The sequence below is a fragment of the Lipomyces japonicus genome (assembly GCF_038497905.1).
Source record: "Lipomyces japonicus strain CBS 7319 unplaced genomic scaffold V1514scaffold_49, whole genome shotgun sequence".
NCBI lineage: Eukaryota > Fungi > Ascomycota > Lipomycetes > Lipomycetales > Lipomycetaceae > Lipomyces > Lipomyces japonicus.
Genome location: NW_027117861.1, coordinates 26,301 through 37,672, shown reverse-complemented (window position 1 = coordinate 37,672; position 11,372 = coordinate 26,301). Strand labels below are relative to the sequence as shown.

Genomic DNA, 11,372 nt, shown 5'->3' with positions numbered 1-11,372 from the left:
CCTTTCCCCGATAATAATTACATGGAACAGTAATAATTACAGTGAGTGTTAACATAACAATATGTCCAATGATTTGTAGCCATTTGAATTTATGCATCGTTTACATTTACATAGTCCTATGCATTGTTTACTTTTTTAAACGTGAATTTGAAAAAAAGAGGACCGAAAGGAATAATGCCATTCACGGATATACCGGCGATAAAAGCACCACCACATGGAAAACAAACTGCTAATAATCCATAATGGAGGAGTAATAAAAATAATTACAAAGTATTTATCCAGATTAATGGTTTTTCTGATAGAATAACCCGCCAAGTCGAGTAAGCTGAGCAAACATGTGATTTCTTCTGATGCTTATTGGTTTGATGTATCTTGCAATGATTAATTTTTATCTTAAAGGATATTTCACTATCTATAACATGTAAATGAGGTGGCAACACATTCTCGAAACGTTGGACCAAAAAAAAAAAAACATACAAAATAAAATAAAAGTTTATAAAAGTTTATAAAAATTTAAGAAAAACGAAATACAATCACTTAAACACTAGTATGGTACGTTACGTTACTATTACTTACAACCCGGTTTATTTTCACTTTATGGTTAAAGCAGGTTTTTATATACACGTTCAATTAGCTTATTTGGCTATTATCTGAAATTGTGTCAATTTAATTCAAAAAAAAAAAAAGAAACATTTATGCCAAACCTGTGAGGTCTTTATGATTTATTCATTTTAAACGCGTTTTTATTTCATCAAATTCATAGTTGCTCGCGTAAACTAGATATAAATATTGTGATCCAGCCCCTGCTCGGGTAAATGATTCAATACAACGAGCAATGACGGAGCAAAATGAAGTTCGCATCTTAGTAGACACTTCAACAACTGCTCAAAGTCGATTGATCCATATTTCACCCGAGATTCTGGAACTTCTTGAGAGCGATATCGAGAAAGAGTAAGACCAAATGTGAAATATCGTAACATGTTATTCACCTAACAAGATTTTTTTTTTTAAAAGTCATTTGCAACTCAAATCCGCCGGTCCGGACGAGCCAACGTTTCTTTGCTCGTATTCGAAAACGTTTCAAGTTAGGCAAATCTCGCAATCCAACACGTTGTTACTTTTATCACCACGGAATGATTCGTCTTTAGTGGCCACAACATTGCCTGGCGGGTACTTAGAACTAGTGGACACGTCGTCGTCGTCGTCGTCTTCCAAGCCCAGTCTTGACTTTTCTTGCATTCCTTTTTATCATGACCGTTATTTGTTACAGGCGTCGTCAATGCAGTCACTAGAATCACGACAACTTTCGTTATCACAGTTTCAATCACGATCCCCAGTTTCGCCGGTCGAATTTAGGCAGGCCTGGGTAGAAAATTTGGGTGTTGAAATCGACGGATTTGCATACCGCTTGTCGCATCAATTGGTTTCACAATTAATCCCGATCGTGTTCGCGGCCGTGCAAGCTGACGAACTCGATCTCGACAATCTTTTCCTGAATGACGTTGTCCGATCGGTTCATCAAGTGGACGATGACGAGCCAGTACAGGTTATCGAAACCATCCTGAGCCGGTTTTCACATTTGCCCGCACAGGAACCGTACAGGTTTGACAGGGATCAACTCACGAAATGGCTGGGAATCACCGTGCTGGCCGACATGGCCGCATTTGATGACGTCAAGCTGGCAGATTTCATGACCGCATGGGGTGCGTCCCTGCCGACTTTTTTGGACACGTCGTGCAACCTTGCCTTGCTTACGGGTCAATACGTGCAACTTGAACCGGAATTGATAAGGTTTTTGCCATCATCGAGATTACCTGATGATCCGGCAACTCGATTTGAACGATTGTTTGCCATTAAATCATCCTGGCATGTTGATGAAATCATTCCGTTCTTAACCGAGATCACACAGGATCGCGCCAAGATTAACACATTGTTTATGAAGTTTGCGAAAAAGAAAATAATAAAAGGCAAAACATATTATGGCAAACGAAGTATATGACCATATTTCAATAAATAAAATTAATTTTTGCAATCATATTTATTTTATGTAAAATTTTTTTCTCATTTCCAGTCCTTTCCCATAATATACATTAAATAAATTATAATTAATTAGATCTCATTGATATAACTATATAGTTTTAGAAGTTATCTGAAAGCCCTAAAGCAATAAAATCTGGAGTGCCAGTTGCACTGCAGTCGTATGTTCGGTTGTAAGCTAATTGGGGAATAATGTCAGCCTGGACGCCGCGTTGAAACGACCATTGAGTCGCGTCCGCGGTTTCGGTTTTCCACGTCCAATACATAAACCCGTATCCACCATTACTCTCAAACGCGTACATCTGTGACTCGGCTGACATTAACAGATATTGCTTGTATTCGTCATTGTACTCTGCCGGATCCACACTGGTGGGCGCGCACGTGCAGTTCGTGCCGGCGGGGCACGACTGCGTCAAGACCTGATCCTGAACCGAGCTCACGTTAAACGTGCCTTCCCACCTGCTGCCAACTCCAACGTTATTAAGATATCGAAGACAATCCGTGTCCGCCTGTGACCATTCGCCAACAATGGTAGGACCGTGACCGGTGGCTGGGTCTGATGAAACCATCATTTGATTGGTCCAGGAGTTGCAAATAAAATTAATCTTGCCCGAGTGTGTTTGCATAAGCAGGTCCTTATTGAAAATCATGTACTGATGAAGGTCAAGAACAAATTTTGGGTACCGAGTTTGATTAAACACTCCCTGCCAGCTGGCAGCGCCTCTGAATCCATCACCAAACACGATATATTGTTCAAATCCATTTTCACGAACAGTGTCATATGCAACGGAAGTCCAATTTATAACCCTCAAGTTATCCAGGAGTAGCATGTTTGGCTCATTCACCAAGCCATACATGGTCACCACATTTTTGTATCTTTCCTGAGAGAAAAAAGTCGCCAGTTGTCGATGAAGGTCGAGTGTCAGTGCGCCGTAATAGTCACCATCCGTGCCATTAAGCCATTGCAACTGCCCTTGACGACCAGAATGATTCCAACCGTTAGCATTTCCAGGAACGGAATGCAAGTCAAGATTGACGCGAAGGCCGTATTTCCTGGCCCATTCGATCGCTCGAAGCAAGTATCTCCACTGAACTTTTTCTAAATATGGCTCGCCATCAAGTTTCCTAATAGCCCAGTACGCATAGGGAATGCGCACGTGATCCAACCCAACGTCACGAATGTCCTTAAATGTTTGCTCCGTGATAAATGTGGAGTAATGGGTTTCAATCACTTGTTTGAGCTCTTCCATTGACGAATCATTAACTAGTTTTTGAGAAAGCGTGTATTCATCCACGACACCTTCAGATTGGGCATAATTCTCGAAGAAAGACGGCGTGATGAAAGGTTCAAGAATCAACCAGCCTCCGAGATTGACACCTCGCATTGGCGTCTCAGAGTAGTTAAAGTTTTGGTTCAATGGCGCGACCTTGTTGTTTGCCTGAACCGAGTCATCCCAGGTGGAATTAAGACCCATAATTGGCAATCCTCCGACAGTTTCATTAGTAAACGTAGTATTAAAATCAGTAAGGTCAAGCCATGTTGCGATATCAAGAGTCGTGTTTACGGCGTAGGATGGGGTCCCGTTGTCATTCGAACCTGACCCGTTATCGCCACCTGATTCAGAAGAAGGTTGTGGAGATGCCGGCCAAGAAGACGGAAAGGATGACGATGATGAATTGCTTAAAGAATTACTTTTGCCAATAACAACGACTCCAACCGGAACCAGGACGGCGACCAGAACGATCACGATGACGGCAACAACTGCGAGAATAATATTTCGCGTTCGCCATCGATTGTGATTTGTGGTTGGTTTTTCAGAAAATGAAGGAGGCAGCGGAGCCGGACGCGGTGACTTGCCAAATGTTGAATCCTCCCATGCAGGGCTGTTGTAAGCATCACGCGCGTGCGGGTGCAATTGTTCGATTGAATCCTGCTCCCAAGTCGGGTCACATACTGAAGAGATGGGAGAAGATGAAAAGCCTTGATTTACCATACTTGGTCAAAATAGTATTAACAAGACTATTATGTGTCTTGAAGTTTAGCTAAAAAAAGATTGTTGTGCTAGGCCAAGCAAAAGATCTTATACATAGTCTCAGGAACGAGTAAACAAAGCAAATCACGCGTGAATTCTCAAACGTACGAGTGTCTAACGACCGTGTATGGTATGTAGTTTTCTCTTGTATACCTTTTATACAAGCGAGTGACAAAGCGCATAGAAATTGCTGTTGGGTTACTTTCAGTCAGTCAATCATTCAGTTGCTTTTTTTTTCTTTTATTGCTTTCTTCCTTTGAGCTGGGGTCGAGGCGATAAAAATATGGTTTGTCCCAATTTAGCATAGACCCCTAACCTTATTCATTCTCCGCAATTTTATGATAACTCTTTACGCCAGCAGGTTGCAACGAATAGAAAAACAAGAAAAATAAATAAATAAATCACTAAACGTATACGTTCATAAAATCCATAATTACAGACAGCTGGTATGGTTGATACGATACATACACCATAGGTACGGCTGTGGTTTTATTGCGTAATGCAAGACAATTATTTTGTCCATTCCAAACCTGCATGAAAAGGGCAGGCAAGAATGCGCGTCACTTAACCTTAATGTGCTTACATAACAATAGTTTAGGTATATTCGTAAAATGTAACTTCATGATATGACAACTCTTATACAGTTACCGCATTTATCCACTCCGCAACAAATAGCGCCGCCTTTTTATACTTTCTATCACAATATTTTTCGTATATGGAACTATGGTGTTCCTTTGCCTTGCGGCAGCACTCAATAAGCACGTTCATGGCCGGACGCAATTGGCCCAACGTGTATCCGCTGAAATACACGTGCGCCGTCGTCCACTCACCCTTGGCCAGCATTTTCCTTGAGAGGCAGTGCGCTGCTGCTGCCAGCCAACTCGGCAACGCGCCAACAAACCGCTCGTCCATGATTGTGATTTCTAATATATACTTTGCAAGTGTGCGAGTTTCCAAGTCGTAATCATCTGCCTTGCTTGTTCTCCGTAGGAACGACATTGGGCCTGGCCACCCCAGGTTAAACTCCAGCAATCCGACCATGAACTTCTCGGCCTTGAAGATCTCTTCTGCAGAGTAACTATGATCCACCATGTATACAAGTTCTTGCACGGACGGGCAATTTATTTCTTCATATTTGGCGGCCAAGAACAACGCCGTAGCTCCAACGAGTTGTAATTTGGCCAGTGAAACTACTTTTAGTGACAAAAACCTGTCAATGTAATTAATTGTCAAGTAAAGAGTTTCTGGAAGTAACATGAACCTGTTGTGTACTTGAACCAGCCAGTCGACAAGAATACCCCTCATCGACCAATGCACCTCGGTCTGATCATCCATATATGCCGGACTGGGACGGAACCGAAGCTGCAAATTTGGTTAGCATCATGCATTAAGACGTTAACCTAAGCCATATTCTTTTACTTACCTCGAGTTCTCTCATGTACTCAAATATTTCCTCACTGTACTCAGTAACCATCGACACGTCCATTACATCCTCGTCACCTTCATAATCTGGAGCCGTCGCACGTATCTCCTCTTCTTGATGGTACTGGCTTGAAATCCAAGCGTACTCTTTTCGCGTGTCGTCATTAATTACCGGAAACAAGGCTGAAGGGTTTGTTCTTGATTTAATATTAGTGTACTCTGTTGAGTCAAACGTACTCAATAATTGTGACGTATGCGATGTCTTGGTCTCATCCGCCAGGATGTCATATTCCTGTTCAATGATTTCTAATTTTTCTGATACCTTGTCCGCTGTCTCGTCGGCTTCAATGTCTGCATGCATTTGTACAAGTTTCGCTTGCCGCACCCGATGATATACTTCTGCTATTTCGTTTGGAGCAACATGATGGTCATAACTATTTTCATCATGTTGTTGAAGAACTTTTGTTGATCTCGTAGGCTTATAAACTTGATTGACCTTGCCGTTTGCATGCGCATTAGATGTAGACTTGACAGCATTACTGACGTCTCCCAACACTACTCGTTTGGCACCTGCTTTTAAACCTGTTTTATCAGCAAGTGCAGTTGACCCTCCAAGCTGTTTTAAAGGGACTCGGCTAGATTGTCGCGTCACCACAGAATTCTCGTCCGGACGAACTCGAAGTGCTGGTCGGGACCGTTGCTGCAAGCATTGAGATTAATTTCTGTCTTTCTCCTCTTTTCTTTTCTTTTTTTTTTTTTTTGGTCTTTAACACTTACTCTTTCCATATCCTATTATATTTAAGTATGAATTTAGTTGACTTAGAGCTGCAAAAATATGTCTGCAGAAATCTTTTTATGCCAGTGTGAGGCAGACAAGATACCAACCACTGTCTTCAAAGCCGTAACTATGTATACAACACAACAAAAAAGCCAACTAAACTAAAAAAAATAAAAAATCCGCCCCTTTATGCAAATAAAAAAAATTATTATTAATTTTAAAACGAAAATCGATTTGTTGTGTTGTTGTGGGAAAGAAACGTGGAGGGATTGGAAAAGGACCAAGTTGTTACGGCGGTTTTCAAGTTTTTGTTTTGGTAAATTAAATGCCTTGTTTGTTTATTCGCTGTCGCAAAGTAATGGCATAGCAGTTGCCACATCAACGCGCCGCAAAGTGATTGAGAACTTTGATATTAAGGCCAAACCTTAATACGACAATTCTATCTCAGCATTTTGACTTACCAATACTCCAGCTTAACTTGGTAAAACTGTTACGTTTAATAGACTTGTCGTTTACTTGTAGCGCTTGTTTAATTAAGGACTGACTGCTTCTTCAGACAAAAACTTGACTTTTCAATATCATTTTTAATAAACGCTCTATTTTTTTATTGAAAAGCCTGCCGCCTGCAATTTAAGAAGCAGCAACTTATTCGTAACTGGAACCACTGTAATTGTTAATTTACAAGTCTTTAACGATGTAGTTACCAAGATTTTGTTATGGTAACTGTCGAACGTCATTACTTGGGCTAGTCCGTTTGCAATTAAGTTAGTTCACCCTTCCTATCGAGAGTCTACGATCTAGTTTCTTTTCTGGTAGTAGGCATTTCGAAGTTGCAACACTTCGTTTAAAAACTGGAGAACGGCATCTTGCTCAAGCGAGTATGACGCTTTATATAATGAATATACATGTATCGATTCTCTTAGATATAGAGTCGTATAACTGCGATGTAAGATGCCGAGTAACTTTGTTTGTTCAATATTTAATATATATGAGAATAGTATTTAAAATCGAGTAGCTAGGATTTGATGGTACATGTACTAACTAAATCGTTGGCTCTAAAAGCTATTTATATGTACTCATCAATCTATTGCATCCACAGCAACAAAATCAAGTTGATTTCGTCGGATCTGGTGCTCAGCCAATCACCAATGATAACCGAAATGATATTACAACATGGACTGCAGCAATGGTTTACACGTCTACGTAACCAAAGCAGACATGGACCCGCGTCTAAATCATGCAGTTAGATTGTCGAATGGAGCTTTGTGAGAGAAAAAAAAAATGTTCTGCATTAGCGGCTTGTGGGATAAGCGTAATGTGGCGTTAATATGTCGTAAGTTGTCAATAGAAGGATTTGTTTGCAAGACTGATAACCAATGGTCTATAGCTCTTATTTACAATAATACTTCCAGCAGTCTGAAACCACTTTATCGTCATGAAGTTATATCAATCTATTCAACCGAAACTGGGTTTTTATATGGTTGGAATGGGGTAACTCTATTTAAATGATCGGCTGTTGAGAGTTTGCAATAATGTGCAATGCCACATTATTGTATATCACCACTAGACTAGGCTTGCGCAATTCCCATTGACCGCCTATATTATAAATACCCTTCATGACTGCCTAATTAATCATTTTTTTTTAAATCTGTTCATTGGGCTGTTGATTTCGAGGTTTGGCAAGTGTGCATGTATGGCAGACCAGGGGTTGACCACACTTTCTGATTCGGACCACTCCTGTTCATCGCACGAACATTTGAACAACTCGAACACGCTAACAAGACCGATGGAATTGAATAATAAGGCACCGACACGCTTGCCAGGCTTGTTAAGTTTACCGGATGAGCTTTTTGAACCAATTTTCATGCATCTTGACATTCCGGATCTGCTTGCATTGTCTCGGACGACGCAACGACTCAGGCGGCTGTCTCTAGACTCGCATATTCAAAAGTTACGACTTAAATATTTTGCAGGCAAGCTCGTGTCTCATTTATTGGCAAGACCGACAGAGAAGGATCTTTTGGCTCGACACATACTTCGGTCGCCCTTAAGTTTGTCGCACAGGTTTCACGCCGTGGCAACGAATCTTCATATGGCGTTTGCTCAAAACTCTCTTCAGAGAAAACTTTCTATTAGACCTCAACTGAATGATCTGATTCAAAAAGGCGTATATCCTGCCACTGATGCACGGGTAAGTCCAGTTTTGGCTATGCGTTGCAAGTCATTGGAAAGGAATAAGCTTCGCGACGTGCTTGAAAGCCAACTGCGAACTCGTGTTTGGGAGCGTATTAAGAAGTCGGGTCGAAGTATTGAAAAAGGCAGGCAAGAAAGTGTGAATGTTTTGGTTGACAGGATTCAGCATCGCAAAGACGTCACGAATATTTCTTGTCGAAGCATGGATACGCCCCCTAGGGCTAAAGTTTATCGCCTGCGAATGTATTTCGAAAGAGTGATTGCTTTAAATCAGACCATGTCCGTGGTTGCGTAATATCGGATTTTTTTGCTTTAATGGAGTTCAAGGTTTTTAATACTTGCTAGTTTTTTTTGGGGGGTAATTACGGTTGTTTTACTGGGGTTTCGGGTTAATTAATGTTTTTTTTTTTTTTTTTGGAGGGAGGGGATGATTCCATGAGATGGAGTGGAGGTAATTTCGAGTACACATTGATAAACTAAAGATTCTTTTTTTGAATGTTTTCTTGACCAACGGTTTTTTTTGATCAAGCTGCGTGATTATATAATCAGACTTCTTCTCAGAAGTTAGTTAACTAACTAGTTAGTTAGTTAAGAGCTGGCTTGCACCTGCGCAGCCACCAGCTGAAAGATAAACATCTCTCCGCAACAAAGGGTGTAGCGTTGGACTTGTGGATTAAGTACAATGTTTTAGAAGAAATCATGCCACAAAGATCTACTCTCTGGAGTACCTACCGAATTGGTAGTTTGGCGGTTTGGCTATGCATCATAAAGTTATATACTGTATAATATGGTGGTGAATGATCAATACATGTTTGATTAACTAATATGGTTCTTTTTTTGCGCTAATGTGCTGTGACACGACGAGAGTTCTGATTGGCTAGGGAGAATCTGAGGGATAGGTTTTGAGCAGCTTTATTTTACTTGCGCCGGCCTACGTAAAATCTTTTCTCATTATTCGTTTTGCCTGTGTCTCTGGCGTGTGGTTGAGCTCGTGTTGTGAATTGCGAGGTGCTAACGAGAGCACTGTCTATAGATTACGTAACTACTGTAGCGCCAAAGGGACGCAGTGCCTTACCGTGTTAGTAAAAAACTTATATACTTGTTCTGATGTTTCTGTTCTAAATAAGGGTAACGTGGCTGACCCGGCCGGGCTTGTACAAGCAAGTTCTTTTAGGCAAATTTGACCATGGTTATTCTACAAAAGGGGTAATTAAAAATAAAAAGAAATTTTAAAATTCAAAATTCAATTTCCGTAAACCATTGAACAATCTAAACAAAACAAATCCCTACTATTTTATATCAAATAATATAGCGGTATGTTGGGTTAAATTCTCTTTCAACTCCAACCTCATCAATTTCTTCAGCTCGCTGCTCCTCAACTTTACCCCACCGCTTATCCAATCGATGGTTCAAAAACTGAAGGTATAATCTGTTAATGATGGCAAGGGCCATGACAGCAACCAGGCAGCCAAAACACACCCACATGCCTCTAAAATATCTAGGCGAATCGGAAGATGGAAACATGCGGGTTCCTAAAATAGGTCCGCATTGACCAATCAAGTTCAAAAGAAACATGCCGGTACCCTTTTTGGAGTCTGTTCCTTGATTATCCACTGCCCAGGGCATAATAACTGCCACACTGCAAAACATGCCCGCAGCGCAGATGAATAAAGCAAAGTATCGTACTCCGACTGTGCTGACGACTGCTAAAAGCAGGTAACCCACTGCCGAAGTTGCTGCAGCCGGAATAATGATGGCTGATCGCCATTGGAATTTCGAAGCCAAAAACGTGGCAGTGACGGTGCAGAGAAATGCAAAAACGTAAGGAGGAGCAGACATGCCTTGAGCGTGCACGCTGGTATAACCCATCTGTTCAAGAATGGTTGGCATAAAAACTGATAGCGATGAAAATGAAACGTTGATGCAAAAGTACATGAGTGCAATGATCCATGATCTAGGTTCCAATAATGCCTCTCTTATCTGCTTAAAGTCAAGACCAAGTTTTACAGTTGTAGAGCCGGTCTGAACAGCCAAGCGCGCGGTGGCAATCTCTTTTTCACGTTCGTTAAAAAAGCGCGCGGTAGGAGCAGAATTGGGAAGAAAAAAAAGGGCAACAAATGACATGAGAATGGTGGGAGCTCCTTCGACAATAAATAGTAATTGCCAGTTGTGAATATGAGTGTGGCCTGACGTGATGCCGTATGCTAGCGCGCCTGCGAATGCGTTCGCAAGAGGAGCACATGAGAGAAAGATGCCGGACCGCAAGGGCACTTCATGACGCTTATAAAAAAAAGACAAGAAAAATGGAATGCCAGGTCCGTATGCAGCCTCAGCTAAACCGAGAAAAAATCTTAAGGCCATCATGCCAGCCCAATTTTTTGCCACCGACTGAAGAATGGAGATAGTTCCCCAAAAAAAGACGACAGAGAAGACGTAGTAGTTTGCAGGAAAAACTTTCCAAAGAAGCGCACACCACTCAAACAAAATATAGGGAATGTAAAAGATGGTGAGTAACCAAGAAAACTGGGCATCGGACATGTTCAGGTCTTTCAATAACCCAGCGGTTTTTGCATTGCCAATATTTGACCGGTCGAGAAACGAACACAGATAGATGGCAGAGATCAGTGGGATAAGGTTCCAATCCAGTTTGCGGAGATATTTCTTTTCTTCATCAGCACTGAACACGGTTGCTGCAGCTGCATATGCCTCTGCATCAGCATTGCCATCCAGAGTCTCAACAAACTTTTCATTGGCCTTTGCGACTTCATGGTTTTCAACCTTGTTGTGACCTTCCATTATCTATTCCGATGTGAAAGAAAGTAAAATAAATAAACGAGTGCGTATAAGGCGAAGACAAGAATGGGCGGAGAGGGGGGAGGCTGAGCGCAGCCTTTATAAGTGATTTCCCA

The 11,372-nt window shown here is 41.3% G+C and overlaps 5 protein-coding genes across 5 annotated transcripts; 2 read left to right on the top strand and 3 right to left on the bottom strand.

Annotated features, from left to right (window-relative positions):
• The first annotated feature begins 590 nt into the window (after positions 1-590).
• Positions 591-2,081, top strand: V1514DRAFT_336425 (sister chromatid cohesion protein Dcc1). Its single transcript, XM_066928533.1, has 2 exons — positions 591-951; positions 1,015-2,081. The coding sequence occupies exons 1-2, from the start codon at positions 836-838 to the stop codon at positions 1,997-1,999; spliced, it is 1,101 nt and encodes a 366-aa protein (XP_066781467.1). The 5' UTR covers positions 591-835; the 3' UTR covers positions 2,000-2,081.
• V1514DRAFT_336420 (glycoside hydrolase superfamily) lies at positions 2,024-4,375 on the bottom strand. Its single transcript, XM_066928532.1, has one exon. It carries the CDS (start codon positions 4,029-4,031, stop codon positions 2,139-2,141), a length of 1,893 nt encoding a protein of 630 aa, XP_066781466.1. The 5' UTR covers positions 4,032-4,375; the 3' UTR covers positions 2,024-2,138.
• A 254-nt stretch (positions 4,376-4,629) lies between these two features.
• V1514DRAFT_336418 (A/B/D/E cyclin) lies at positions 4,630-6,548 on the bottom strand. Its single transcript, XM_066928531.1, has 3 exons — positions 6,270-6,548; positions 5,494-6,192; positions 4,630-5,432 (listed from the first exon to the last, which is right to left on the bottom strand). The coding sequence occupies exons 1-3, from the start codon at positions 6,276-6,278 to the stop codon at positions 4,707-4,709; spliced, it is 1,434 nt and encodes a 477-aa protein (XP_066781465.1). The 5' UTR covers positions 6,279-6,548; the 3' UTR covers positions 4,630-4,706.
• Positions 6,549-7,963: 1,415 nt separating this feature from the next.
• On the top strand, positions 7,964-8,758 carry V1514DRAFT_344550 (uncharacterized protein; the record flags this gene model as incomplete). Its single annotated transcript, XM_066929195.1, has 1 exon — positions 7,964-8,758. The coding sequence occupies one exon, from the start codon at positions 7,964-7,966 to the stop codon at positions 8,756-8,758; it is 795 nt and encodes a 264-aa protein (XP_066781464.1).
• Positions 8,759-9,711: 953 nt separating this feature from the next.
• Positions 9,712-11,325, bottom strand: V1514DRAFT_336415 (major facilitator superfamily domain-containing protein). Its single transcript, XM_066928530.1, has one exon. It carries the CDS (start codon positions 11,257-11,259, stop codon positions 9,763-9,765), a length of 1,497 nt encoding a protein of 498 aa, XP_066781463.1. The 5' UTR covers positions 11,260-11,325; the 3' UTR covers positions 9,712-9,762.
• Between the last annotated feature and the right edge of the window lie 47 nt (positions 11,326-11,372).

Excerpts from the sequence above, each read along its gene's own strand:
- V1514DRAFT_336425 (XM_066928533.1), top strand. The coding sequence starts at position 836 with ATGACGGAGCAAAATGAAGTTCGCATCTTAGTAGACACTTCAACAACT. Across the intron at positions 952-1,014 it reads GAGAGCGATATCGAGAAAGA|TCATTTGCAACTCAAATCCG; the intron begins GTAAGACCAAAT and ends TTTTTTTAAAAG.
- V1514DRAFT_336420 (XM_066928532.1), bottom strand. The coding sequence starts at position 4,031 with ATGGTAAATCAAGGCTTTTCATCTTCTCCCATCTCTTCAGTATGTGAC.
- V1514DRAFT_336418 (XM_066928531.1), bottom strand. Across the intron at positions 5,433-5,493 it reads AGTACATGAGAGAACTCGAG|CTTCGGTTCCGTCCCAGTCC; the intron begins GTAAGTAAAAGA and ends CCAAATTTGCAG.
- V1514DRAFT_336415 (XM_066928530.1), bottom strand. The coding sequence starts at position 11,259 with ATGGAAGGTCACAACAAGGTTGAAAACCATGAAGTCGCAAAGGCCAAT.